Source organism: Cottoperca gobio, chromosome 11 (assembly GCF_900634415.1).
Source record: "Cottoperca gobio chromosome 11, fCotGob3.1, whole genome shotgun sequence".
NCBI classification, from domain to species: domain Eukaryota; kingdom Metazoa; phylum Chordata; class Actinopteri; order Perciformes; family Bovichtidae; genus Cottoperca; species Cottoperca gobio.
Genome location: NC_041365.1, coordinates 18,603,016 through 18,630,001, shown reverse-complemented (window position 1 = coordinate 18,630,001; position 26,986 = coordinate 18,603,016). Strand labels below are relative to the sequence as shown.

The 26,986-nt window shown below is 39.3% G+C and overlaps 1 protein-coding gene across 8 annotated transcripts in view; it reads right to left on the bottom strand.

The window, feature by feature from the left end:
• Window positions 1–576: 576 nt before the first annotated feature.
• Window positions 577–26,986, bottom strand: part of epb41a (erythrocyte membrane protein band 4.1a) — a 67,079-nt gene continuing 40,669 nt past the window's right edge. For 3 of the 8 annotated variants that reach the window (XM_029443201.1, XM_029443200.1, XM_029443203.1), the window contains 5 exons: window positions 10,935–11,063; window positions 9,769–9,885; window positions 6,843–6,923; window positions 6,444–6,563; window positions 578–3,725 (listed from right to left, as the gene is read on the bottom strand). In XM_029443201.1, the coding sequence (XP_029299061.1) occupies window positions 6,465–6,563; window positions 6,843–6,923; window positions 9,769–9,885; window positions 10,935–11,063 (426 nt within the window). In that variant the 3' untranslated portion in view covers window positions 578–3,725; window positions 6,444–6,464. Of the gene's footprint in view, window positions 3,726–6,443; window positions 6,564–6,842; window positions 6,924–9,768; window positions 9,886–10,934; window positions 11,064–18,445; window positions 24,412–26,986 lie in introns of those variants that run through there. The other 5 variants (XM_029443198.1, XM_029443199.1, XM_029443204.1 and 2 more) reach the window with 5 other exon arrangements.

The window sequence follows — 26,986 nt, the reverse complement described above, 5'->3', positions numbered from 1 at the left end:
ATAGATTACCATGGCATTTACTGAAATATTTAAAAGCATCTAGGGGATCTCTGTTCTGTGTTCATTGCAAATAATGTTTTCTTGGGCTAAAATTATAAACTTAATAATGGCATAACTAATGGCATATTGCCATGATATTTGATGTGTGTATATACAGCTGGATTCATTCTCTCCACCGGATGAACACAATTCATTTAGGTAATCCTGTGGTGTTTCTTCTTATGCCACCTTTACACAAATCTTTTCACTTGCACAAGACATACTTAATAACTTAAGGTGACTGCAATGACATTGCAATCATACTCCTCAGGAGAATAACACAACCTGTTGTGTAGTGAAATGATGAGGTCAAACTTAACCCGTTTAGTCTCGGTGCTGATAACTTTAAAAATAGCAAAACCATCTGTATGTTTATTCCACCCAATGCGTTCATATTCTGGGGTGCAGTGAATATGCAGCCTATATATTGTGTGCCACCTGGCTTTAATATTTCATATACGTAGATGTAGAAAATAAAAAATAATGAGGGCCGAGATTTAGATTTTCAAATGTAATGAAAAGGTCTTCCTCTCTTGTCTTCCTCTAATTTGGACCCCAGATTTGTGATTTTTAGATATTCTGCAATTTCAGTGTAAAAGGTACTTCCACTTTTCCAAATTATCATCTTTTCTTTTTGTTTATTGAGAAAACTATCAACATATTCAACAATGTTTTCCTCCATTCGACAAATGTAAACAGTGAAATCATCAGGAGTGAGAACACTATCTTAACACAGAACTTTCAATTCAATGTCTACATGTGTTTTTATTTACTGTACATGGTGCTCTTTTATTACATCTTCCTGTGAAGGTAAAGTGAGGGTTCACAATTGAGAAAGAACTTAACTTAAATGTTGTAAATGTTTTTCAAATAGAAAAGGGAGTGCCATGATTAAGAGGACAACACAGTGAAAGAACTACAACATGTTGGGCTGTACACAATATTTTGTTCTAAAAGAGCATCATATTTGTGACAAAATATAAACTACATATGCCATACTAAATGTGTGTCCTAATTGAATAGGCAGTGTGTAGTAAGGAGGAGGTTAACTTTATTTATTGAAAGTTTTGTTACAGTGTGCTTCCATGAAGTCAATATGACAAGATTCAGACTGACCAGGTTAAGGGAATAGTTTGAAGATTATCATAGTATACCAGCTACAATGTAATAAACATACTATCAATGTCCTGGACACTCATCAACATTGAGCTGCACTTTTATATTGAGAACATTTGACACTGCTGACTGTCCTTAGCAAGATTGTTAACAACCTCTCTGGTCGAACTCAAACAGCTGTTTGGAATGAGTACCACTATAGGTGTACCACAGGTGTCTATTCTGGGTATTCTTCTATTCACTATTTATAAAAATAATATCATCTATGCCACTCCACATTGTAATGAAATGTTTTATGCAGATGATACATTGTATATGTCACATGCTGGTTTTGAATTAAAATCTCAAAAGACAAAAATATGCATGTTGTATGTTTGAATTGTTTCCATTGTATACAGTTGTTCTTGTATTGAGGTGTCTGTTGGAAAAACATTTTATTTATTTAATATGTCTATCTCTTTAAATACTAGCAAACTAAACCCACCAATATATAATGGGGCTAATAACTAATGTAAATGTCGGATTGAAGGAAAACTCTTACTCGCACCACAAAATAAGAAAAGCAAAAATGGAGGGTGCGTCTGTTTTTGTATTGACAATTATATTTCATCTTTGTTCTAACCTTGAAAATATTTCTCTTTTCCTCCAATCCATGTTTCCCTATCATCACAAGCCGCTGTTAGTGCAGACATTGTGATGGCTGTTTGACCTTCGTGGTGCCTGAGTTATATTTACTTTGCTATCATACAGCACTGTAAGTGAGTGAACACATAAACAGCCAGCAGTTTCTACTAATGACATCCACACTGACGACGTGTCTGAGTGAAAACTTTTAGTTCTGAGCTAATTCTCGAGTTTAGATCCTGAATGACCTAAATTTCTAAATCTTCAGAGCCAAATATGCAACAAAAAAGCCTTCTCTAACGGGTGAAGTATATCGTGGCTGTTGAAGAATAATTCAAATGTGTTACAACGTGGGTCATATATTCCTTAACATTCACCAGGAGCGGGTTGCACAAACTATTCATAAATCCATGTCTAAATGTTTGTTTATAACTACTAGATATTTTCAAGTGATTTACTAAATCACTTCCATGACCTCATCAGTGAATTGGTGTGTATACTGTCATAATAACTGATTATCAAAACTATGAAAATAAGACCCAATTTAAACTAGAATTGTCCTTTAAGCTTTGTGCTCAAATTCTCTCACTGGCTGTAAGTTAAGAACTGGTGTAATTAATGAGTGTAATTAACTACATTAACCAGACACCCTTGATAATGAGTTGATGTGACTGTTGCAATAATTGGAGTATTGCCTTAATCAGGTTATAATTAAATGACAAGCGTGAATAAAAGGCTTGGAAAGAGCAAAATGATGCAAATCAAAGCTTTTGCAGTTTAATGAGGGAACTGTCATCCTGTGTCGTCGTCTCTTCACTTTTCAATGCTTCTACACCAATCAAGCAGTCGTAATCTTGAACTCTAGTTAACATCTGTCATGTTTGAGTTCACTTTCATTTGAATTCCCTCTCTGGATAACTACACACTGCCCATTCGGTAGAAAAGTAGAAATGTGAAACATGTGCAGAAATACTGTAGATGCTGATGTCATGCTCAGTAGAAATGACAAAAACTCTGGACTGAAATGCTATCAATACAAAATCGTGAAGTTACATACAACTGTGTTGCGTAGATCTAAAACATAAACACACAAAAAGAGAAGAGGGGTGGTAATACATAAAGTAAAGGTCTTTTCAGTACTCTGCTGTCTCCGGGGTCCTGATAAAGCCTGTTGGAGTGACACAAGCACTACAACCTTAAGAACAACTAAAACAATCAAAAGATGTGAAGATCACCCAACAAATGATCAAGTCAGAACTTTAAATAAGGTGAAAGGAGTAATTTCCCCTGTGGTTTGATAAAATTAATATTTTTTTTATACAGAAATTGAAAAAATATTTTTTCACATTGAAGGGAAAATAAAAATATTTACTGTACAAGAAATAACACCAAACTTACACTAACATTTGAGAGGGACCCTTGAGGCCCGATGAATTACAATTCCAAGAAAAATCACCCACAATCCCTTTGTCGATGCTGTTTGGAACACATTGTTAAAAAACACTTGACCTCCAAGTTATTGATAACCAATTCTGATGGTAAGAAAAGCTGTAGAAAAATAAAGTACCAGTAATCTCAAGATTAAAAGACCAAATGCCCTTGAAAATTTTCTTAAACTCTCCAGACAAATTGGAGAGGAATAAATTAGATTAGATAGAATAGATTTTTCATCAGTCCAGCGGTTGAACTTTAGTGGAACAAGAGGGGATTGTGGGGAATACTGGGAGGGTTCTTAGGAATATTCTGGCGACTCCATCTCCTTCAGGCCAAACTCCACACTCATGGAGGTTAAAGTTCAAAGTTCAAAATGGAAGCTTGTTCCCTCTGATGTGGTCTTGTGGTTCATGTTGAAGGCAGTGCAGTTGGGTGTGTTGGCTGGGGGTGCAGTGCTAAAATGGTGTGATGGAGACACAAGTCAGGGGGGAGAGTAGGGGCAGCTGAGAGGACTAAGGTGGGGTTGAAAGATTGGTAGATGGAGAGAAAGAGGGATGGAAAGATGGCCAGAGAAAGGAAAGAAGAGAAAGATATTATTAGTGGATTTTAACTGTCCCGCAGATCTCATCACATGAAAACACAAAATCACATATGTGAGAATAAAATAAGAGAAAATATAAAATAAAAATAGTTTTTACCCTAGACATGAATAAATGTTACATATCAAGACAAAATTGAGCAAGATCATTTGATATTAAAATGCTGAAACTGTCAATCCATCCATCGTCTACCGCTTATCTGGGATCGGGTCGCGGGGGCAGCAGCTCCAGTAAGGAACCCCAATCTTCCCGTTCTCCGGGCCACATCCTCCAGCTCCGACTGAGGGATCCCTGAGGCGTTCCAAGGCCAGTGAGGAGATATAATCTCTCCACCGAGTCCTGGGTCTTCCCCGGGGTCTCCTCCCAGCTGGACGTGCCTGGAACAGGTGCCCAGGTGGCATCCTTACCAGATGCCCGAACCACCTCAACTGGCTCCTTTCAACGTAAAGGAGCAGCGGCTCTACTCCGAGTCTCTCACTGGATGGCTGAGCTTCCTATCTCTAAGGGAGACGCCAGCCACCCGTCTGAGAAAACCCATTTCGTACCCGTGATCTTGTTCTTTCGGTCATGACCCAGCCTTCATGACCATAGGTGAGGGTAGGAACGAAGATCGACCGGTATATTGAGAGCTTTGCCTTCTGGCTCAGCTCTCTTTTCGTCACAACGGTGCGGTAAAGTGACTGTAATACCGCCCCCGCTGCTCCGATTCTCCGGCCAATCTCTCAGCTCCATCGTCCCCTCACTCGCGAACAAGACCCCGAGGTACTTGAACTCCTTCACTTGGGGTAAGGGCTCATTCCCTACCCGGAGTAGGCAATCCACCGGTTTCCTGCTGAGAGCCATGGCCTCAGATTTTGAGTTGCTGATCCTCATCCCAACCGCTTCACACTCGGCTGCGAACCGATCCAGTGACTGTTGAAGGTCACAGACCGATGATGCCATAAGGACCACATCATCTGCAAAGAGCAGCGATGAGATCCTCAGGTCACCGAACTGCAACCCCTCTCCTCCACGACTACGCCTCGATATCCTATCCATGAAAATCACGAACAGGATTGGTGATAAAGCGCAGCTCTGGTGGAGACCAACATTCACTGGAAACGAGTCCGACTTACTGCTGAGTATCCGGACACAACTCGCGTACAGGGATTGGATGGCCCTCAGAAGTGACCCCCTCACCCCATACTCCCGGTCATACGCCTTCTCCAGATCCACAAAACACATGTAGACCGGATGGGCGTACTCCCAGGCCCCCTCCAGGATCCTTGCAAGAGTAAAGAGTTAGGTCTGTTGTTCCACGACCAGGACGGAATCCGCATTGTTGCTCTTCGACTACCAGCCATTAAAAACAGTGAAAGATCCTCGAAGCAATGAGTGATTGGAAACATCGCTCCAGAGAAGAGAGTGTTCAGCTGAGTGGTGAGTATGATATGTTGCTGTACTGATAGAACTAGAGCTGTGGAGGAGGACGTTGTTGATGTTGTGAGTTCCTAGCAGAATGAATGAATGTCTTTTATTTTAATAACAGAGTATGTTCTAATACAGAGCAAAGACATTAGGTTGAAAGTAAAATACATCAAAAGCAACACGATATCAACATCAAAAGCCTGCCCACTAAGCTGCAGGAGTCTGCTCCCATTTATGAAAACCAGGAGTAAAAGCAACCGAATGTTTAATGTCACAGCTTCTGCTGAAGCATCAAGACATTTTAATGAGTATCCAGGGGATTTACATTTAAGTCCAAGCCTGAAGTTACATGTTTGGGGAAATATTTCTGCATGTAGAACAGTGTAATGAACATGTGAAATATAGAGGACTTTAACTCAGATAAACAATTGTAGTGGTTAGCGTTGGCGGATGAGGTTCTCAGACTCCACTCTAATGTAAACACATTGATGTTGATTGAATATGCCAGTAAAATAGAGCGGGTAGAATGAGTGTTTCAGCCCTCAGTTATGTCTCACAGTATAAATAGACTGGAGTCCTGCTGCTCTTTACAAAGCTCCTCTCAGAAGAATAAAGAAGAGAAGTTGGCAGTAGGTGTTTTGTCTTCTTTTACTGCGCTCCCTCTCAGCTCAACCTTTTTCTCTCTTGGCTCTGACGCAACGTTGTGTTGAAGTGTACATATGTGTGACCAATCACGATGATGACAGAGATCATACATTCAGGCAAATAATTGAGCTTTCTTAACACCGACTGCCTGACACACCGTGTTGTTGTTTTTACTGTGTGCACGGCAGATTTCCTACTTTTACTTTGGCAGATTTGATCATCACCATGCCTTTCTGGTCTGTGAGACAGTACTGAGGGATTCAACCGCCCTCCACTGGAAGGTGGGGCCGCTGTGTTTACATACCAGCCTGTCAACCGGCTAAATGGCACCAGATTCCCAGACTGGACCCTTTTAAAACCACATAAACAAGGTCTTATTAAAGCAACATGGGCAGCATTACTTAACATATGTCATGCAGCTAAGGCACATTGTTTCATCTTGTACTTAAAATGTGCACTGCAGTTTTCAAGTATGATTCAGACGGACTCTTTTCTACCCATTCTGGAATTTTGACCTTGTCACATGAGGTTTTTATGGCAAGGAAATATGATCTTCACATTATCTGCATTAACACTTACCTTCCAAAGGGTGAGTGTGTCTTACTCTGGGCTGATCTCTGTCTCCTGGTGAACAACCACTTTGGTAACAGACATGTCCGGGTGCTGCTCTTTTGCCTCTTTAATGGCCTGAGCCAAAGCCTGAGGAACACGAAGTAGAACATGATTAATGAGTTTAATTTTGCAGAACAGATTTAATTGATATATAAACATTGTTGCTCTATGAGGCAAATTAAGCCTACAAATAATTCCAGCTTCTCATATCAGGTGCATTGCAAGCAGAAATATGTGGCAATATATTTCAACCAACTCAATTAAACTACCTGCTTCTGCACAGCTTTGAGGAAAACAACATTATTACAAAACCCTTAAGTGTGAACAGGGAAGCATGAAACAATACTTATCATTTACATTCCTCACCTTGTCATGATCAATTTCAGTGTCTCCAGTGATGACAATTCTCTTCTCAATGCGAGTCTCAGAGATCCCTCCTTTCACCGTCTACAATGACACAAGCTAAAATATAAGTGAGGAAAAACATGCAAAACCAAAATCTATTATTATCCCTCCACAATTTGGATGACAACAGATTCTACATTGGCAAGAAAGTCAGACATGCATTATCACCCTGTAAGACAAGTGAGGTGCCCCTCCCTGATAGAGTTAGAAATAAGGTGGATCCAGACACAGTTTTGGTGGATGATGCAAAGGAACACGGATGAATGCAAGACACACATAACTTCCATTGGTAAAGCAATGTCTTTACGAATTTCAGAGTGTACATGCATCATTATGATGTAAATGTTGATTGTGCAATGTAATGGCTGTAGAATAATGAGACAATTAGTTCCTATAAGCCTCACGTTCACAATGCTACCTCGAAAATGAAGGCTCCATTTACGGCACAAAGGAAGTGCGTCAAACAATGCGCAACCAAAAAGAAGATAGCTTTTGTTAGCACTCTTTTCTAATGAAAGGAGCGAGCACTAGCTCCAAAAGTTGCTAAAAGTTGCCAGATGATGTCATAAACTATTTTGCATATTGGTGACATCAAACATAAATCTTAGTGGTTGTGTTGTTTGCAGAGAGAGAGAGAGAGAGAGAGAGAGAGAGAGAGAGAGAGAGAGAGAGAGAGAGAGAGAGAGAGAGAGAGAGAGGAGATTAAGATTAAGATTACTCTGAGCAACATTAAGAATGAATTGCAATATCATATATTTGAATATGATTCTTGCTTTTTCCTTAAGGGTCTGGATAAGTCGCTAAATTTTTCGCTATTAGCAGTCGGAAAGCAATCAGGTTGTCAAGAGCGGCATCAACAATAATACTACTTAGAAACACTAGAGGGGGAAACATCCCCCAATGTTGGTATATTTTGAGATATTTATTGTAGTATCACAGCTGCTGAATGCCAACTGCAAGGTGAAACATGTGCATACAGTATATCCAAAACACTGAAGGACTATAATATGTATCTGGATTATAGATGCACATTTCTATGTTTATGTAGTATGGGCCAGTCACAGGGCAGATGCCACAGCGAAAGAGAGAGTTGTGGAAGAAGAGGAGAGTGGCATGCTGCTGAAGGAGAGGAACATTTGTGTTAAGATGGACAATGAATGACAACTCTCATCCCTGAAGTATTCTGCTTTAGCTTCTGTCTAAATAAAGTGAAAATAACGCCAAGCTCTGTGCACGGTTGTTCAGAGGACCAGAGCAGTCCAGGGTTGAGGTAAGGCATTCGGTGTATATTGTGGCCTCTGGTGGTCACCACACCTGACACGGATAATGATGCTGTACATTTGAAGCACTAAGCTTCCAAGTCATACAGTTCTAATAATGATTTGGAGGCTGTAAACAGGACGTATAATGCTGCCATGGATTAAGTGAATTACGCTGTGGGCTACAATTTGAGCCCCACATCGAGTCTACATTTGTTTATATTTTGGCACCATTAAAAGTATGCTGAATAAGCAGTTCCTCTTTGCAATGTATTACTGGATTACTTTGATACTGAATAAAACCAAAAACAATTCAGAAGTTTTTTTTCACTTTGATTTCAAAGAGAATTCACGTATGTTTCTTCTTGAGAGATATTAGATTGAAGTCACATTGAATGTAAAAAAGATATGTATGTTCAGAGTTGTATCTCCATGATTGTTTGCAGTTTTTGTACGTCGCTTTGGACAAAAGCGTCAGCTAAATGTAATGAATGTAATGTAAATGAACTGTAATGTAATGTAAGGTATCATGTCATTCATATTTGAGTAAGTTATGACTTGATGCTTCGGGTTTTAATGTTCCTGAATTGCCTCCAACGAGCCAGATCAGCTAATACAATATCTAACTTCTGGTTGTTTTTAGAACAGCAGAATGCACCTTTTCCTTTCACCTCACGCGATATCTTAGCCTCACATCTTTCCCCCTCCTTCAACTCTCCCACACGTTTGATAACCTTTGCCCTGGATCCAAAAACAACTCCTCTTACCAGTACTATCTGTGCCGTACCAATATAAATAACACTGGATAACATTTACACTGCACATGCTAGATATTGCCCTCTACTCTAGAAACTGGATCACATGACTTATTGTTCATTTGAATGTTGCAACCTCTCCTCATGTTGCACTATGTGGTTTTGTATAGAATGTCTTTCATTGATGTTTCTGAAAAGCTGAGACTGTTTTTCTGACCATAATTAAAACCAAATGTGTACCTCTGCATCATGCAGGTTTATCAAAGACATACTGTAACAATACTAGTTCTGTTGGTACCCAACAACTACTCAATGCATCATGTTTTACAGTAACATTATGGTTGTCTAAACCTCATGGCAGTTGTACATGTCGTTTAAATGTATTGCCTTTCCAACTTAAATAAATACAGCTGCAATGAAATGTGGTTTCTCTCAGGACCCTGGTAAAAAACAACAACTAAACATCAGACAAAACAGAAACATCTCAAGTGTGTGTAATAAAAGATTAGACTTGGTTGCCATGAGTTTCTTTTTTGTACGTGTAATTACAGCTAGCTTTTATTGAAATAGAATTTCCACACCAATGAAAGAAATCCACAGGAAAAACACATTGGAGCGAGTTGAACAGAGGCTAACCAGGTAACTAGGGCAACTTTGGCTTTCTATTCACGTTCATGTTTGTGACGTGGATGAGAAGAAATTGCCGGCCATTTACAGCCTCAGTCACTCTCCAGCAGTTTCTTAAATAGTGTGTTGTGAAGGGTCAATACCACTGGCACAAGTGATTGAGTAGGGATAAGTAGGGATGCATCACAGCAGGGTGGTAAATGACTGTATTGATCGACTGTGGGGCTGTTAGTGAAGGGAGCAGACCTTGGTGATCTGGGTGGTGGTGGTGGTGCTGACAGTCTCTGAGGTGATGGTCTGGGCACTCAGCAGCACTCCTGAGTCCCTCTCTGCCAGGCTGTCCACTGGCTGTGGGAGAGACACCTTTTAAGTGTTACAAAAAAATCTCAAATTAATCATTTTAAACATACAATATTATCTCTTAACTGTTATTTGTATGTGTGATTTGTAATTTGTGTTATTGTTAGACTTTTGAAGAAGTTGTAATCGTGTGTTAATCTGTGGATTGAACTTTAGAACCTTTTTTACCAATCGAAATTAAGCTGGCAATAAATTGGTTTTCTTATTTACCAATAATTAATTTGAATGTAATTACTTAATTTAAATCCAACGTTTCTAACTATAGGCTGTTTTATTCAGAATATGTTATCTACGACAGCTTTTGTTTAAAGTACTTAAATATATGAGAACTGTGACGTTTTTTTGTAGAAAAACACGTTTACATTTATTAAGGTACCAAAACATACTTTTGGGGTATTAGATCTGAAACTCGGGTATAGTATCAGTATGACCAAATAGAAAAAGAGGAAACATAGGACCCAAAGGCAATAGAAGGTTCAATAGAAATGGAACATGACTGTATTTGTAAAGCACTTTTATCATAAGTGCTTTACAATTTGTCTCTCAATCACCCATTCACACTTACACACCTATGGCAGCAAGATACCGTGCAAGGGTTCAGTGCCTTGCACGAGAGCACGTTGACATTTGGACAGTAGAAGCTGGGGATCGAACCACCAAATCCTGAGATTAGTGGACGACCTGCTCCACCTCCTGAGCCACAGCCGCCCAATGTGTGGCAGCGAATGCCTCTGTTGGTTAATCTTTGAACATAATATGAGACCATTTCTATTCATTTAAAGGAGCCATGGATGGAAAAAAGTGTAATGTCCTAGCCCAGTAAATGTCCTGAGCTTAGCCTGATTTCAACATATTGGCAGATGTCAGAGGAGGGCCAACATTCAGGCTGGGGCAGTCCTCTACAGGGTGAACACGTGTACAAGCACATCTTTAAAAATAACTGCATTGCACACAAGATAAGACAGTTTAGACTTTTAATTGCATTTAATCAAGACCTGTAGATACTTTGTGAAATGTTATTTTTTGTGAACAATTCCCAGAATTCCCCTCACCTGTGCTGACTCGTATGTGATGGTCTTGGTCTCAGTGTGAACTAAGGGGATGTCCTTGTAGGCCACACTTCCTCTCAGGGAGTTGGTGATGTCTGAGATGGTGATTGTCTGGGTCTTTAGCACAGGAGACTGAAGGGATCAGATAAACAGTCAGCAACTAACTCAGAGGGCTCCATCAACAGAAACAACTACTGCAGCTTTGAATTAGTTAAAGAAGGCATAACTTTAGTACAAGTCGGAAAACCTAGATCACTCATGAGGTTACTATTGTTCAGTATTAACTGTAGTTCTTATATGGACTACATAGAATGAGTTAGGATTTATTTCACACACATCTTTCTCATCATGTTATGTTCATATGTGTGCTGAATAAGAAGCAGACAGGGCTCGCTGTGAGGGATGAACCTGGACTCATATTGATATGGAGAGCTGCACATTAGCTGGGCAGTGTCACGTTGCTGTGTGTACATTCATGTATTCCCCTTACTTCATTACTGTATCTGTAGCACTTCAGAGTTTATGTGAGACAGCTGGTCAGAGGGGGATAACACATTCACAAACAACAATACATTAGTAATAATCGCTGTTTATTGCACATTGCTTCTGTCTTTCAATGTGGTGCTTGTTACTATGTGGCAACATTAGTGCAGAGCCTCGAGGAGTGTGAAGTACATCAGCGTTGTTTGTGCAGTTTCCAGACGGCAACAATCAGTGAAGTGTTATCCTCTTGTTACTTTGTATGTTTGAGCTTCACTGTGCAGAGTTTAACACTAGAGAGCTGTTTTCATTTTCAGGAAATGAAAAATGTTTGCATGTTCATAGATACTGGATCTTTCAATGATATATATATATATATATATATATATATATATATAATCTTCATAAGATGCAGCCAATGAATTGGGACACACATTTAAAATAACAAACTTCTTCACATTTGAGGGCCAAGTTTTCCATTGTGCTGCAAAATAAAAAATATGTCTACTACTAATACTACTTGTGGTGAATTAAGTAGTTCCATCAGTCATAAAAATAGAACTAATGAAATGAACTGCAGATGGATCTCCCCAAAACATAATGGTATAGCTATGAAATGTAAATACAAAACCTTAAAGGGCCTACAAAATGATAAACATGAATTTCTACTGATGATAGTAAATGCTATTTGTGGTGTAAAATGATGTGTTATTTACGACACAATCATCGCAGTATTTAATAAATCATGATTTAGTTTGTCGACCACCGATGTTTACATCGCCGCTACCGGAAACACCCGACGCCGTGTTCTGACGTCACAAGTAGAAAACAGTCCACCAGTTGAATACACAGACAGCACGGCAGAAGCGACAGACGTGGCGATGTCGGACTCTGGCTCGGATATTTCGACAGAATCGAGTTACAGTGAGTCGTCAATAGACTCATTGCACCTTCAAGAAGAGGAGTTTATTGAAGAGGATGCCGGTGTCGTGGATTTAGATCATGCGGGCGAGTTTAACGTGGTGGAAACAGAGCAGCTCGAGACACAGTATTCAAGATGGAGACACAGACGGGAGCGAACAGGCGGATGAACGTAACGGTGAATCTGGATTTGGCGGAGATCCTGTGCAGAACACAGACAGTTATATACATTTGACTATAGTTCATAGAACTTCTCAATATATAGTTAATACATCATAATAAAACGTAACATTATCCTCGATCGTAAATAGATCACAAGCTATCCTATATCGAGTCGATATCTTGGTTTCCTTGAATTGTTATGAACCCGACTAGTTGTCCGCAAATTGCTCGATCGCTAAATATTCAATTACTTCTCTACTTGGACACATCGACGTCTGTAAAGCTTGATAACTTGATTCTTTCTCGAAGTTTCTGCGGTTGAGGTTCTATCGTTGTGTCTGATGTCAAACGTCATATATTACGAGGCTGTATATAAAGCATTAGCTATTAGCTAACAAACAGACCGGAGGACAGCGCTGGTTTATAAAGTATAGTCTGTATACTGACCGTCTCACGGCTGCCTATAGTAGCCCGAACACTTACCAGATGTTCATGGAAGTTACGATTACGTCGTAACTTTACGAGACAAGTTGCTACTAGATAGATCCAACCTCCGTACGACCATAACAGGCTTATGAGCTGCTTACGAGCCTGTCGTCAAACACAGGCATATACATAGTATGAAGTTAAGATGACGTTAATATTGGCCTTTTTCTGGATATTGCATATTGTGTACATGTCCTTACCATTCTTCTTTTGTACATTTAGGTGTACATGTGAAAACTGTACAATTATGGAAGCAATTGAAGAGCTGCTGCCAAGAAAAGGATGTCATGGAGGAACTCAATGAATATGAGGGACATGGTGCAAACATAACCTGCAGAACAGATCACCCAGGATTCAAATCTAAGTGTCTGGATGTTTGGGTGTTGCAGACAGCCTACCAAAGGTATTCAAAGAGGGACAGACAACAAGCAGGTGATCAGCCACGTAATGAGGAAGTTACTTGTGTAATGTGTAGAGCTCAGAAACTTTGATGTATTTATGGGGAGTCGAATGGTCACTCTGGCAAAGTTACAGAATACATAGATAAATACAGTAAATAAGGTTGAAGTGATTACCATTGACATGTATTATCTTGTATGTTACAGAATGTATCACTATGTGGCATACCGCCAGCTGGTGAGATTTTGCTGGGGAATACTTGGTAAGAACCACAGAATGCCATCATGCGCCATTCAAAAGATCTGTGCTACGTTTCCATCTGACAACTACACGTCGTTCAAGTATCAGCACTTTATTAGAGTCAATAACAAAACACAATGTCAGTTCAGTGATTGAATCTGCTTCTATACAGCACAACAGCATCCCTCTTGTTTGGTTCTTCCACCGACTGCTGAGTGGAGCTGGGACTTCCAAAGGTTCCTCATCAACATTGTCTTGGCACAAAGCGTAGAGTCTCGGTCAAGAGTTCAGTAACATACTCTGCAAAAAATATGTTTTATAATCAAGCATTATATGTATGTATGTATGTATGTATATATATATATATATATATATATATATATATATATATATATATATATATATATATATATTATGATGCTGACCTTTGGAACAACCAACTTGGATTGGAACTTGCAGTCCAGCTGACCTGACACGTGGTCACGTCTGCATGGACTTGTGGCGTGTCCGTGGAGGTGGATCCGTCTGCACAGCAATGTCTTTCTGACATGTCTGAAATGTACAAAACACAACTTTACTAATAAATCTTTCAAACCAGCTTGAAATTGTATTGCACGTTTATACATGTCTGCGTAAAGAAAATAAAAGATGTGGTTGAATTGATTGAGAGAGCAATGATATCAAATTAAACAAATATATGAATTATGTACATGCATGTGGTGATTGTATGTTTAACACGTCATGTGCAGGTCTACTGGTACTACAACTGTAATGTACAGATGACGTACAGTCTGTATACTTACTGGTGCACACACAGCTTCCTCCCCAGTGTGGATGTCCAATAGATGGTCGCTGATCATACAGGTGTCCTCAGTTCTGTCAGTGGCTTCATTCACCAATGTTTCAATACCTCTGTAATAATAGGGTGATAGTTAAAAGTTAAATAGACTCACGCTTTTACTCAAACTACAGAATAAAATGGGGACGCCTGTTATAAACATTGAATCTATACTTAATTAAGCTAATGAAGTGTAATTAGCTAAGTTATTAATACTACAAACAATAACACACATGGCTAGGGCCTGGTGTAAACTCGTTACATGCAGTAGGCCTAGAGCGATGATGGCTTTATGCTTGAAACAATAAATACAGTAAACAAGTAGCAAGGCTTACCTTTGCTCTCTCCCTTTTGGCGAATGCATTTCGTCGTCTCTTTGGTGGAGGACTCTGCACCGGCGGACGTGTTTGAGTCGGCGTGCTGGCTTGTGCTGGCTGGGGTCTCGGCAGTATTGTAGGCACAGCATCTGCGTTCAGTTTTAAATTCTTTTTGAATCTCATTTCCTTGGCGAGCAGTTTGTTCGAAACACGATCTCTCACATCGCTTCACAATTATCCTTGACGATCGATTGTTGTCCATTCTTTCTCGTAATAATTGACAGCAGTCTTTGCTGGACGCTTCAACGTAGACGAACACTGGTATTCTACTTGTGACGTCATCGCCCAAACATTGCCGAAGTAGATGCTCTCTGCGCAGCGATCAATTGTTGTTAGCAGAAGTCATTTTTATGCTGTTATGATTGTGATTTATTACACATTATTTTAACACTGACGAAATATCATTTCGTAGGCCCTTTAAAAAAAAACATTCATGGAAGTCTGCATTCGCATGAGATGCTTGCATCTCAATGCGAATGAGATTAGTTAAAACCGAGGGAGGCAGTTTATTTGCCATTGTTGGGCAAATATTTCACAATACATAGATAGATGCTTTATTAATCCCAGCGAGATATTTCAAATTTATAGCAGCAACAAAGACAAAGTGGTGGTGGTCCAGTGGTCTAGTGGTACACCTTCCAAACAGAACACCAGAAGGTTGTGAGTTCAGTACCAGGGCTGCCACCATTGTGCCCCTGAGCAATGTACTTAACCCAGCGCTGTTCCAGGGGGATTGTCCCTGTAGTTAGTTCACTGTAAACGACTTGTAATAATTTGCGAACTATAAAATACTTATCAATACAAACTAAAAACGTAGCAATTTAGCGACTATAGTTTAATTAAATGACGCGATTTTGACTGTATATATAAACATGTGTACTGCTGTGCGGTGGACAAAGTGCAAGTGAAAGAAACTTTCAGCATATTGTAATTCAAGTAGTCTGAGAGAAAATCTGACTTCTGCACCTCCTATTGGTTCTGTTTTTTTAGGCTTTAGAAAATGTGGCCTGTGACGGGAGACTTTGGCCAGTGACAGGTCATTTCAGAGAGAGGGCGTTCCTATTGGCTATTCTACAAATGCAGCTGCCGGTGCATGTCTCTTCATCTCTTCAGATGGTGAAAGCCAGATACAATGGTGGAATATGCAGCATTGTCAACCATTGCCTAAACTGCAAAGCAACAAACAAAAGGAAGACAAACTTATCAAATAGAGTATCGGAAGATGTCGGCCAAGCGTCTCAGAAATGGAGAGTAAATGTTGCTAATTATTTAGCTTACGGCTGCATCTAGTTCACGGCAGCTCATTGCCATGGGCAGTGTAGTAGTGATGTGCAGGTCAAGGTTTTTCATGATCCAACATTTGGGGCAGCTGTGGCTCAGGAGGTACCAGTTCAATCCCCTGCTGTGGGGGAGGGTACTGAGCCTGAACGTGTGTGTGACTGTGTATCACTCCTGATGAGCATATGGTGGTGAATGTGTTGTAAAAATATTTAAGTGGTCATAAACTGAAAAAGCGCTTCATAAAATTCATTTACCGGTCAGTTAAGGGAGCCAATCCGAAAGAATATGCATTAATAATCAACGCAAACCACCAACTTTGTGCTAGATCATAAAGTTGGACTTTAGCGCTGCGGGTTACGGTGTGTGCATGTGTGTGTGTGTTTGAGAGAGAGACACACAGAGAGAAGGGAAAAAAGGTGGACTATTGCACGCAATGTTTCTGTAAGTTATTAATAACCTGACCTGCCCGCCTGGTACCTTGATATTTGAAAATGAAAAATACACATTTTTCATTTATTTAACACCATTTCCTGCCATTTGCCATTTAAGGCCATGGAGGCCAATAAAGCTGTTCTTTCACTATAAAGCCTAAGTTGGTATTGCATTATATATTACAATGTTTCCCACAGGACCTTGTGAGACTGTGGTGGGTGAACCTCAGAGCCTCTAAGCTAATACTCAACTGGTGGAAAATGTTGTACATTTTAAAGTGAAATAAATCATTTAGTGCTCTTTGAGAGCAACATTAGAAAGATCTATGAAGAACTTTGGTGGAGTTCTTAATCCAGACCACATGTTCCTGCTGTTGGAGCCCTGGTAGTTAGACTCTACTTTGTCCCTGTGATGATTCTTTGCACTGCTAAGAGCTATCCGGAAAGTGTACCTGGATTTCCTGTATTCCTCCAAATCTCCCGAGTTGTAATTATCAGTCTGTGCTTTAAGTTTGGCAAGGACAAGTTAACCTAGGGTTTCTTAATATGGACATGTCCGTAAAGTAGTTCTCGGTACAGCGTTGATGCGTACATCCATTTACAGTATGTGTTAATGTTGGAACACATACCATCACATAGTGCTAAAAGCAGTGATGTAGGGCCAAGTGCTATTAGTCAGACCAATGCATCATTCTGTCTTTTTTGAGTTTCTGGCAGAAGCCAAACTTACATGTGGTCTGATTTAGCTGAAAGGTGACTCTTTTTTTATACTAATCTGACAGAACAGAGGACTCTGGCAAGAAAAAAGGGTGTGTGCTTTATCATGAATAATGCGCACATTGAAGGAGTGGACAGAATTGCATTTCACTGGAAATGTACTTTGACAGATTTCATGGGACTAATGAATACATTGATTGATTGTTTGATCGAAGAAGTCTATGGAGATTCAGTATTTAATTTCTATGCACTAATTAGCAGGTATGAGAGTCTGTGCGGTGTCTGTGTTCACTATACCTGGCTTGTTAGTAAGCATGAATTACTGATGAACCTTGCTAACCAGTTTTGAGCATTTGTTATGCTGCCCATGCCGGGCTTTGCTCCTCTCCAGCTCCACCCTCTCTTGCAGATATGTTCACTGCTGGTTCCAAAAAAACAGGATGGCGACGCCAAGATGCCAAATTGAGGCTTCAAAACAGTAGTCCACAAACCAATTAGCTACGTCATGGTGATTACGTCCAATTATTATATACAGTCAATAAACTAGAGCCGTGGTACCGCCTGCTGACCAAACAGACCAAAACCAGCTCAGTTTGTTTTGGATTCAGTTGTGGTTAAAATTGGCACAGCATACTAAAAATGTTTTCCTTCCGCCAAATATAAGTCTGACCTCTAATAGTCCTGTACAGTCCAACACTTAACGTATGTGAAGAAGTTACCTCCTAGCAGCTCTTATGAGACTGTTAGTCACACATCAAAGGAGACGCCTAACCCTGTGATGACGCAGAGCCAAAAGGGGTTTACAGCCGTGCCTCTGAAGCAGGAAATTAAAATAATAAAAGGTAGGTAAAGAAACAGTAAAGGAGCAATTTACAACGATTTCTGAGAAGTTTTAGAGTTGATGGCAAGACAACATATATAATTAACATACTGTATATTAAGATACAAATTCATAATTTTAAGATACAATCTGCTCTATTTGGCTACATGATAGGATTAGAGTAGAGGAACAGAGCAACCTGTAGCATGTAGAGATGGTATCAGATATTCCACATGGATTATAGTGGTGATTCCTACACGTAGTGGTGTCATGTGTATACCCTGTGGACTTTAGAACTATCATCAGACATGCAAGGCAAGAAAGAATTTATGAACCAACTGTGATTATGACTAGAAGACCACACGAATTGTATTATACATGTTCAAATGTACACGACAGATTTGATGCATTTATTATTTTTTAGTACCTATAACATTCTTACTGTAGCTTTAAATGAATACTGGAAAAGTCACAATATAGCAAGAAAGATTAGATAAATCCATTGGCTGAATAAGAGAAAGTCCATCAGTAGACAATGAAAAACAACTTAAATGTTTCTTTAGTATCACAGTGAAAAGTACAGGCTTACAGATTCAGAATTATCCAAAAATCCAATGACACTGACCCATACGCAGGTCATACAGATGTGCACACACCCACCATGAGTATATTTACTGAACATGCACAATATTTCATGGATATATTTAGTTAAATAGCAGTGTTGTAAAAGTTGTAAAGACATATTACAGCTTGAATTATGTTAATCCCACCAACATTTCAAAGGGTAAACATTATACTTAGGCTTCATTTAGATCCAGTCATACTACTAAAAATGAGTAAATTCTCAAATGACCTGTCATCATTTCAAAGGCTCTTTGCATCATCTTTACTATGGATAAAATATTTATTAATCTTACAATGTATGTTGAAGAATCCATGATAAATGTTTATTTCTTATTAGATGGTTTAGTGATGCAAATAAAGTAAAGCCAACTAATTGCTACAAAGTGTAATGACAGTGAACTAAAACTTAATTCATGTACAATTATAATAATCTTTACAAACCTGAAACATTTCTCAGGAAACTAAAGAAATGTTTGGTTCTGAGCCTTGAAATTGTGGAAGTCCCACAACACTAAAATGATGGGGTGTTAAAGGGAGATACAATGAAAGATGATGGTCCACTAAGATGACACTTAGTGCCACACTGAGTGCATCAACACACAGTACTTCCAGCATTGACAAATGAACCACATCAAAACACATACACAGACCAGATTTAAAGCTAAATATGCAACTTTTCAAACTGAATAACAATTGAAATATAGCTACTATTAGCAGAAAGAGAATCACAGTAGCCCGCAGCATCTATCATGTGACAACAGAAATGCTACTCAGCCAAAGCCTGGATCTATAGTTAAGGCAAGTATGTGAAAAACAAAGCCGAGGGTGCCTTTATTGTGCGCAGGACTGGGTTTCCTGCCCACACAATAACCGAGGTTTGGTACTTATACAACAACAATACTTTTTCGATACTTTACTTTTACAAATAGGAACATGTTTTTTGAATGTGCATTAGACTGACATGACACCTGTCGTGACCATGAAGGAGTCTTTATGAATGTTTATGACTAATTATATGTCATTCGGTCAATTATGTCATAAGTTTAATGCAAAGTGGACATTGTTTAAGGTATTGAGATGTTGTCACTCAATGACATATTTAGTTATTAATAAAACATTGCATCTCTCTCTTTCTGTCCCTGTCTCAGACCTCAGTCCTGACAATTGTGCCACTATCACGAATAAAGTTGGCATATTTCTTGCGGGTGGGGTCGGTGCAGATTGGCTCTCATAACAGGTTGGGTGGGTGCGGCTAATAAAAAACCACTAACACTAACTGACATTTTAATGACGAGTCCAAATTGTTCCACTGTAGTTGTGGTCAAGGAAAATATTCATGACACAATTATAATGGTCTCATGGAAGCCAACAAAACCATGCACATATAACTGTTCAATGTAATGTTAAAACATAAAGCTGAATAGTTTCTTTAGGTCTGATAATTCCTTCTTTGACATGTTTCTGACAGGATGTGTTGTGTTAGTTAATGTCAGGTTCTTATGACAAAGACATTGACAGGTAATATTTCCTTGATTTATGTCAAGTAGTAATAACAGACATCTCAAACAATTTCAACTTTGCATTAAAATTGACACTTCAAGTCATAAACATCCATAATGACTCCTTCAGTCTTACGCATAATCCTTTAAATAAAGTACTACCCAAAATGTTTATGGAAGCCGAGGTCCTTTAAATGTTAAATATTAAATACAAACAGCAATACTAGAACTTTGCATTGATAAAAAGTGTCAAATTAAATTAGGAAATATCTGATCAAAGAATAAACAATAAGATTACAAATCTGAGAATACTTCCAATGCCAACTTTTAGTACTTGATAATTTTTTTCTACTCGTTGTAAGACTTTATGTGTAAACGGTGTGTAGTAAATTGATGTTAGAGTCAGATTATATTGGACAGTTTTAACATTCAAATGCTAATAAAGTTCAAGATTAAAGTCTCAGTTTCTGATTCATGGTCTTGTACAAACTCCTGCATGATGCTAGGTTATAAAAACCTGAGTGCAGTGCACACGCACAGGAAGTGCAGGTATCAAGTGGACGTAGAGTTTATGCTTCATTATCATCCCAAAATAATAAGCTGTAGGCTACATAAAGATGAAACACATTACTGTGACAATTGTGTTGATGCTACGTGTGTATAATGCTTATAGTAAATAAAACTATCCACCAACTCGTATGTACGTATGTTGAATCAAGACAGTAGCAGAAATAAGAAATGACCAAACTGCAGCAGCAAGTCTCTTCAAAGTCGGTAGACAGCGGAAAAAGTATCTACAGGCTAACAGGCTAACATGCTAACATACTAACTAGCACTGAGACTACGGTCTGACTCTGTTACATGAATGAATCTGCTCCGTGTCTTCAGTATTCTTTGGCATACAGGCAGCAATTTGGCATGTATGGGAAGTGTTGAGGGCAGTACATATACTGTATATGAGAGCTGTATCAGCAGCAGCCGAGTTGAGTCCGACTGGTTGAGTATACGGGTTTCTAGTACTGAACCTCAGCAAGGAGCATACCCAGATATGATAAGCCCAAGAGGAAAACATGCATCAGTCAGTCCCCACCTGCACTGACAAGCTTAAGTTTGTCAGACAGTGCGTTTGTAGCACTCTTTAAGGCTGTAATGATTCCGTTTTCATGACTGGCAGTTAGTCGGTAGATAGGAGAAGACAAAAGCCTTTGTCAATGTAAGACTTTAGAGTGCAAGCATATGGCTATTTCCTGGAGGTAGTATGTACCAGTGTAGACCCTGTGATAATCAAACTTGCAAAATAATGCTGGAGAGAGCGACCACAGTAAGAAATTGGATTTTAAGCCGTTATTCTGAGGCTAAAGTTACACTTTCTTCTCATTCCTCGTCACCATGTATCAAAACATTCATTTGAGTGTCAAACATTCTTCTGGCTTTTTAGAAAAAGATCCAACTCCACAAAACCCTTAAACCTTAATATTCATTTTCATTTTGGGAGATTTTGGTTACACTTGTCATTTAGGGAGTGTATGTGAATTATTACGGTGTGTTCATACAGAGCATGAAGCAGATTTTAGTACATTTAAGTGGACAATGTGCCTGTCCTGGGTTTTTATGAATCTACTTCATAAACATACAGAGACAAATGGAAAAAGAACAGAAAGAACTGGAGCAGGCGCAGGCCACAGCTAACACCTGTAGCGTCGCTACGTTGGCTGTTTGGGGTGAATAAATACAGACTGCACAAATAACCCAACGGTCACATTTGTGTGATAACTTAAGATGGCTGTTGGCTTTATGTGGTCTGATCATCTCTATTGTGGTGCATTTAATACTCTGACCAGGGCTCATTTAAATTGGATAGGGGGAGGCAGCCGTGTCTCTGTTCCCTCAAAGAACAGCACTGTCAAGACTGTATGCAATTGTTCAATTTGCATGCAGAAGATCACCAAAGTTAAGCTCCAAACAGATTTACTTTGCTTCTGCGATCTGGGATCTGCTGATAGCTGTAATTCCATTCGAGTGAACTGAACAGTCTGAAATGTTACTGTTATAAATGCTGACTCCAAGACGAGTCACACATCTTTTGGAAGGATTTCAATAAGCCTGGTCTGTGCCAAAGAGAAAAGTTGCATATTGTAGCTAGGCAAACAAAGTATACCTTCAACAGTCATGCAATCAACAATTCTTCTGTTCTCTCTTTCCAAACTGTTGTTACATTCGTGCTGCACTCCCAAAATTGTTGTATTAACTGTAACCTTCAAAGATTGAGATAGCTCAGTAATTACCTTAACTACAGTCAGGCAAGCAGATACTAATACGAAAATAATGACTCTGACATTGTTGAATTACCCTCCCAGCATCATATTACAGTTGTGACTACAGTGTTGGCCCAATCATGGATTAGTGTTAATAAAGTCAGAATCAATATTTGTTCCTCTGTATGTTACTGGAAAAAGTATAAAATTGCTGTGATGCATTCCTGAGTAATTCCTTTTCTCCACGAATGGATTCTTAACTTACACTGGGCCTGATTGTCTGCTGATACTTGGTCCAACATTAACACTGAAGCATGTCAGTCACAACAGCACTCTGCTGCACAGCCTGACAGCTTTGGTCAACTGACTGACTATATATGTTTTTTTAACTTTTGCCACATAACTGAATATTGTCCAGGGGCTGCATAACATAAATCTCGAGAGTGACATTTTAGTATACTATATTTTAAAATGTAACATTATTATGTATAGTATAGTTATTAGTAACAACTTTTTCCTTTTCCAGCAGAATTCAAACATGAAGGTTGTTTGATTATGTTTCATATACGAGAACACAGAAAGACAAAATAAATGCTATTTTGCTGATTTCTATTTCTTTAAGCGAGACAATGTAACTTTTGCGAAAGGAACCACTTTGTTCACTCAGGGATTTGGCTGTTACAGTCTTATATGGCCCTTAGCTAATGGTGGATAATGTTAGCAAACACAGGTAGATATAGCATTGACACAAGTGATTTTACTTACTCTATGCATTATGTATCTAAGTACTTTAGCATTTACCATCATATCATAATTGACCTTTTGCTCAATGCCTTGCCTGAATGGTAATTGTCCAATTATAGCTGAACAGCCTTTCCTCTTGTAACATAACACAAATCAAACCTCTGTGTTGATTATCTAAGTATTTTTATCTATAGTAAATATCTGAACAGGGTTATATTAGAACAACTCTGTTGTTGTTTGAACTTATGCTATACTGTATTGATATGCCAATTAGCTATCCCATAACACAACAGCATTGCTTGCATTCTACATAGTTTATTACCTGGTTAGGCTACTGACTTTTCGTCTGGTGTGTTTAGCATGATACAGTATCAGTATTGGTCTGAAGGAAGTCAGCTAAAGTTAATTAGATAGCTTGCTAGAACAGATCAAATCAGCCTGTTGTTATTTCAGGCGGCAAAATCGATAGTTTTGGTAAAAACTGAGAAGACTGTTTTGCATGTTGTAAATAAAAAAATAATTCACAAATACATTTGCCACCATTATCATCGTAAAAAGCTTGATAGGCGTAGCTACAGTAAGTAAGCTGGGGCAAAGCTAAGCAAGGGTAAACTCACATTTGTGGCCACAGTGGCCGTCGTTCAGCAAAAGTTACAAAGGCTGTCTTTAAAGACAAACATTTATTGAGTATGGTCATTTTAAGCTGAACTGAGGTGCATGGAATGTAAGAAAGGTTGGCGTATAGAACAGATAGAAATAATGACTTCAAGGTATAGCGAATAAACAGCACTTGAATAAAAATGTCTCTAGATGGCCGAGATACCTTGCAAGATTAAATGTTCAGGAATCTCCCCATTTATTTGTCTTTTAAATGAAGGCCAGCCACAGCATGGTCAGGGCCATCACCAGCAGCCCTGACAGAAAGAAAGACATCCGGGAATGCTTGAGCCTGGCTGCATTTAGCTCACATGGGTTAACCAAGGTCCTCCCCTCATCTGGCACATTGATAGCCACTTTTAGAGTGTGACCATGAGCTTGTTCTTCCTCCTCTTCCTCCTCATCATCATCAACCCAATCCCAATCAACCTCACTGTCCTCCTCATCGTCTTCCAGTAGGCAGTCATTTCTGTACAGCGGTGGTCCCACTGGCGCTGGGGACAAGCTATATGCTCTTACCTTGTGTCCGAACAGAGTCTGCCTTCCTCGCTGTGCTCAGCAGCGGCAGACCAAGAGAGACAGATAACAATGAACAGACAAGTGGGATATGGTCAACTGACAGGAGAAGGAAGAAAGGGGATAGAAGGATAAGGGAATGGAGGAAGGGGATGTTTGAGGTAAGGTACAGGAAAGGGAGGCTCTGGAGAGTATGAAGCATGGAGAGGACATGGTTTTGCAAGATGTCCCCTGCAGCTTTTAATTTAAGTTGTTTGTGGTGTTGTCTGAATGGTAACATGAACAGACAATTCTCCAGTCTGTTAGCTTTGGGAAGCCAAGTAAACATAATAGCTAGATCTACCAAGTGAGGTCAAACTCGAATTATGCTAGATAACTTACTATCATATAAAACAAATATAAATCTGGTTCTTACTTCTGTGTGGTTACAACTGTGACTATACCTGAAATGTTTCTTTTATTTTCAAAGTTAAACAATAACTACAACAGAAAAAGGATTTTCAGGATTCACTTTTAGCCTTAAAATGAAAATGTTCAGAAGGACATGACTTAAAGGAAATTGTTGGTTTATATCAACTTAGATCTTATTTCCGTAGCTTTGGCTGTAATTTCCATCATAAAACATTCTATAACTTGGCGTTCTAAATCCAACTTAAAAGTAACGTTGGTTGCACCATCTAGGTTTAAGCCTTTACAACAAGCGTTATTAAGGTATATCCAGCAGCTATCATAAATAGTCGATTATGTCTTATCTCTAGATGCTGAGGAAGCCTTTGATCGGCAAGAGTAAGACTACTTATGGATGATTCTTGAGTGATTTGGCTTTTGCTCTGAATTGATCAAAATGACACAAGTGCTTTACTGTAACCCTTCTGCTGGGATTATTACAGGGAATAACACCTCCATTCAATTTCCCATTTTACGTTAGGTTGCCCTTTCTCACCATTATTATTTGCCTTCTTGCTAGAGCCCCTAGCTCAGAGGAATAGGCAGCATCCGATCATCTCTCCTATCACATTTAACGATACTACGCACCATATTGCATTGTACACGGATGACATATTGTTGTTTATGGATAAGGCAGTCTCGTCCTTTAGAGATGTCTGGTTACAAAATTGGATGAAATCTGCACTATTACCGTCTAAGGCAGCGACGCTTTCTCAGCTACCCGTTATTATAAACTTTAGGTACTTAATCATTGTTGTCTATCTATGTACACTTCACTCTACAATCAGAGCATATCTCCCTCCTTGGAGATGCCTCCTTGCTCCCAGCTGATTAAAAGGGTCAAACTATCAGAAGAAACTGTTAAAGTTTGGACAGATGAAGCTACAGCTGCTTTACAGGACTGTTTTGAATGCACAGACTGGCATATGTTCAGTAATGCTGAGACCCAGGAGAACCACATCAATCTGGGGGAATAAACACCTTCAGTGACAACATACATCAGTAAATGTTTTGATGACGTGGTGATCACGAAGACAATAAAATCATTCCACAACCAGAAAGCCTGGTTGAATGTAGAGGTGAGGGCCCTGTCCAGAACCAAAAAAGATGCTTTTCGGTCAGGCGACAAGGAAGGATACAGTATTGCCAGAGCGAGACTGAAAGCTGGCATCAAGGAGGCAAAGTGGAGGCATCAGGAGAGACTGGAGAGAGACCTCAACACCTAAAGATATGTGGCAGGCAATCCAGAATAACACAGGCTACAAAAGCAGAAGTGCCCCCATCATGTGTAAGGCCACATTGCCAGATGAGCTTAACACCTTTTATGCTCAGTTTGATCTCCTCAACAAAGAGTCAACGTTCTAGTCTGCCCTGCTTCTGTCAGTATCCACAGCGGAAATGTGTATCCAGGCTCAGTTAATGCAGCAGAGCAGACAGCAAGTGGTTAGAGATCTGAAACAGCATCCACCTGTCACTCAAAAGGACCCCCCTCCCAGAATAATGCATAATTTAAAATATAATTAAAACAGGTGAGTTATATAAAAATACAACCCCTGTAGAGTTGTCATAAATAGGCATGTTGATTACTGCTGTAAAATTGGGCATTTTAACATGGGGGTCTTTTGGGATTTACTCACTTTAGGAGCCAGCCTTAAGTGGCCATTCAACAAAATTGTGGTTTTTGGCACTTCTGCATAGGCTTCACTGTTCCACTCTGGAGGATGCCGCTTGGTCTTGAAAAAGGCCGACTTAGCAGTTACTACCAGGTTTAGTAAAGACCAGTTGGTGCAATCTGCTCCGGCCAAATTATCTAAACCACTTGTAGGTAAAACAAAAAGGGTTTAGGCTGGGATTAGGTTTGGCTAACCTTACCCTAACCTTCAAATAGGGTTAGAGTTAGGGAATGACCTAGGGTAAAACTATATAAATAAAATTGACTTGACTTGAAAGAACCTGGAAGTCAGGTATCTAAACTATGATGGATGTTTGCAATTTGGATAATAATTTTACAGATGATGTATGTTTTCTCTTCCAAATAAGATTGGGTAACATTGTGGTTTGTTTCCAACCTCTATGGATCTAACAGCTTGAATTTCTTAAGTGTTAGACTTATTTTTAGTAATGTCGCCATGTCCATAGGTCTTACCAATTCACTTGTTGA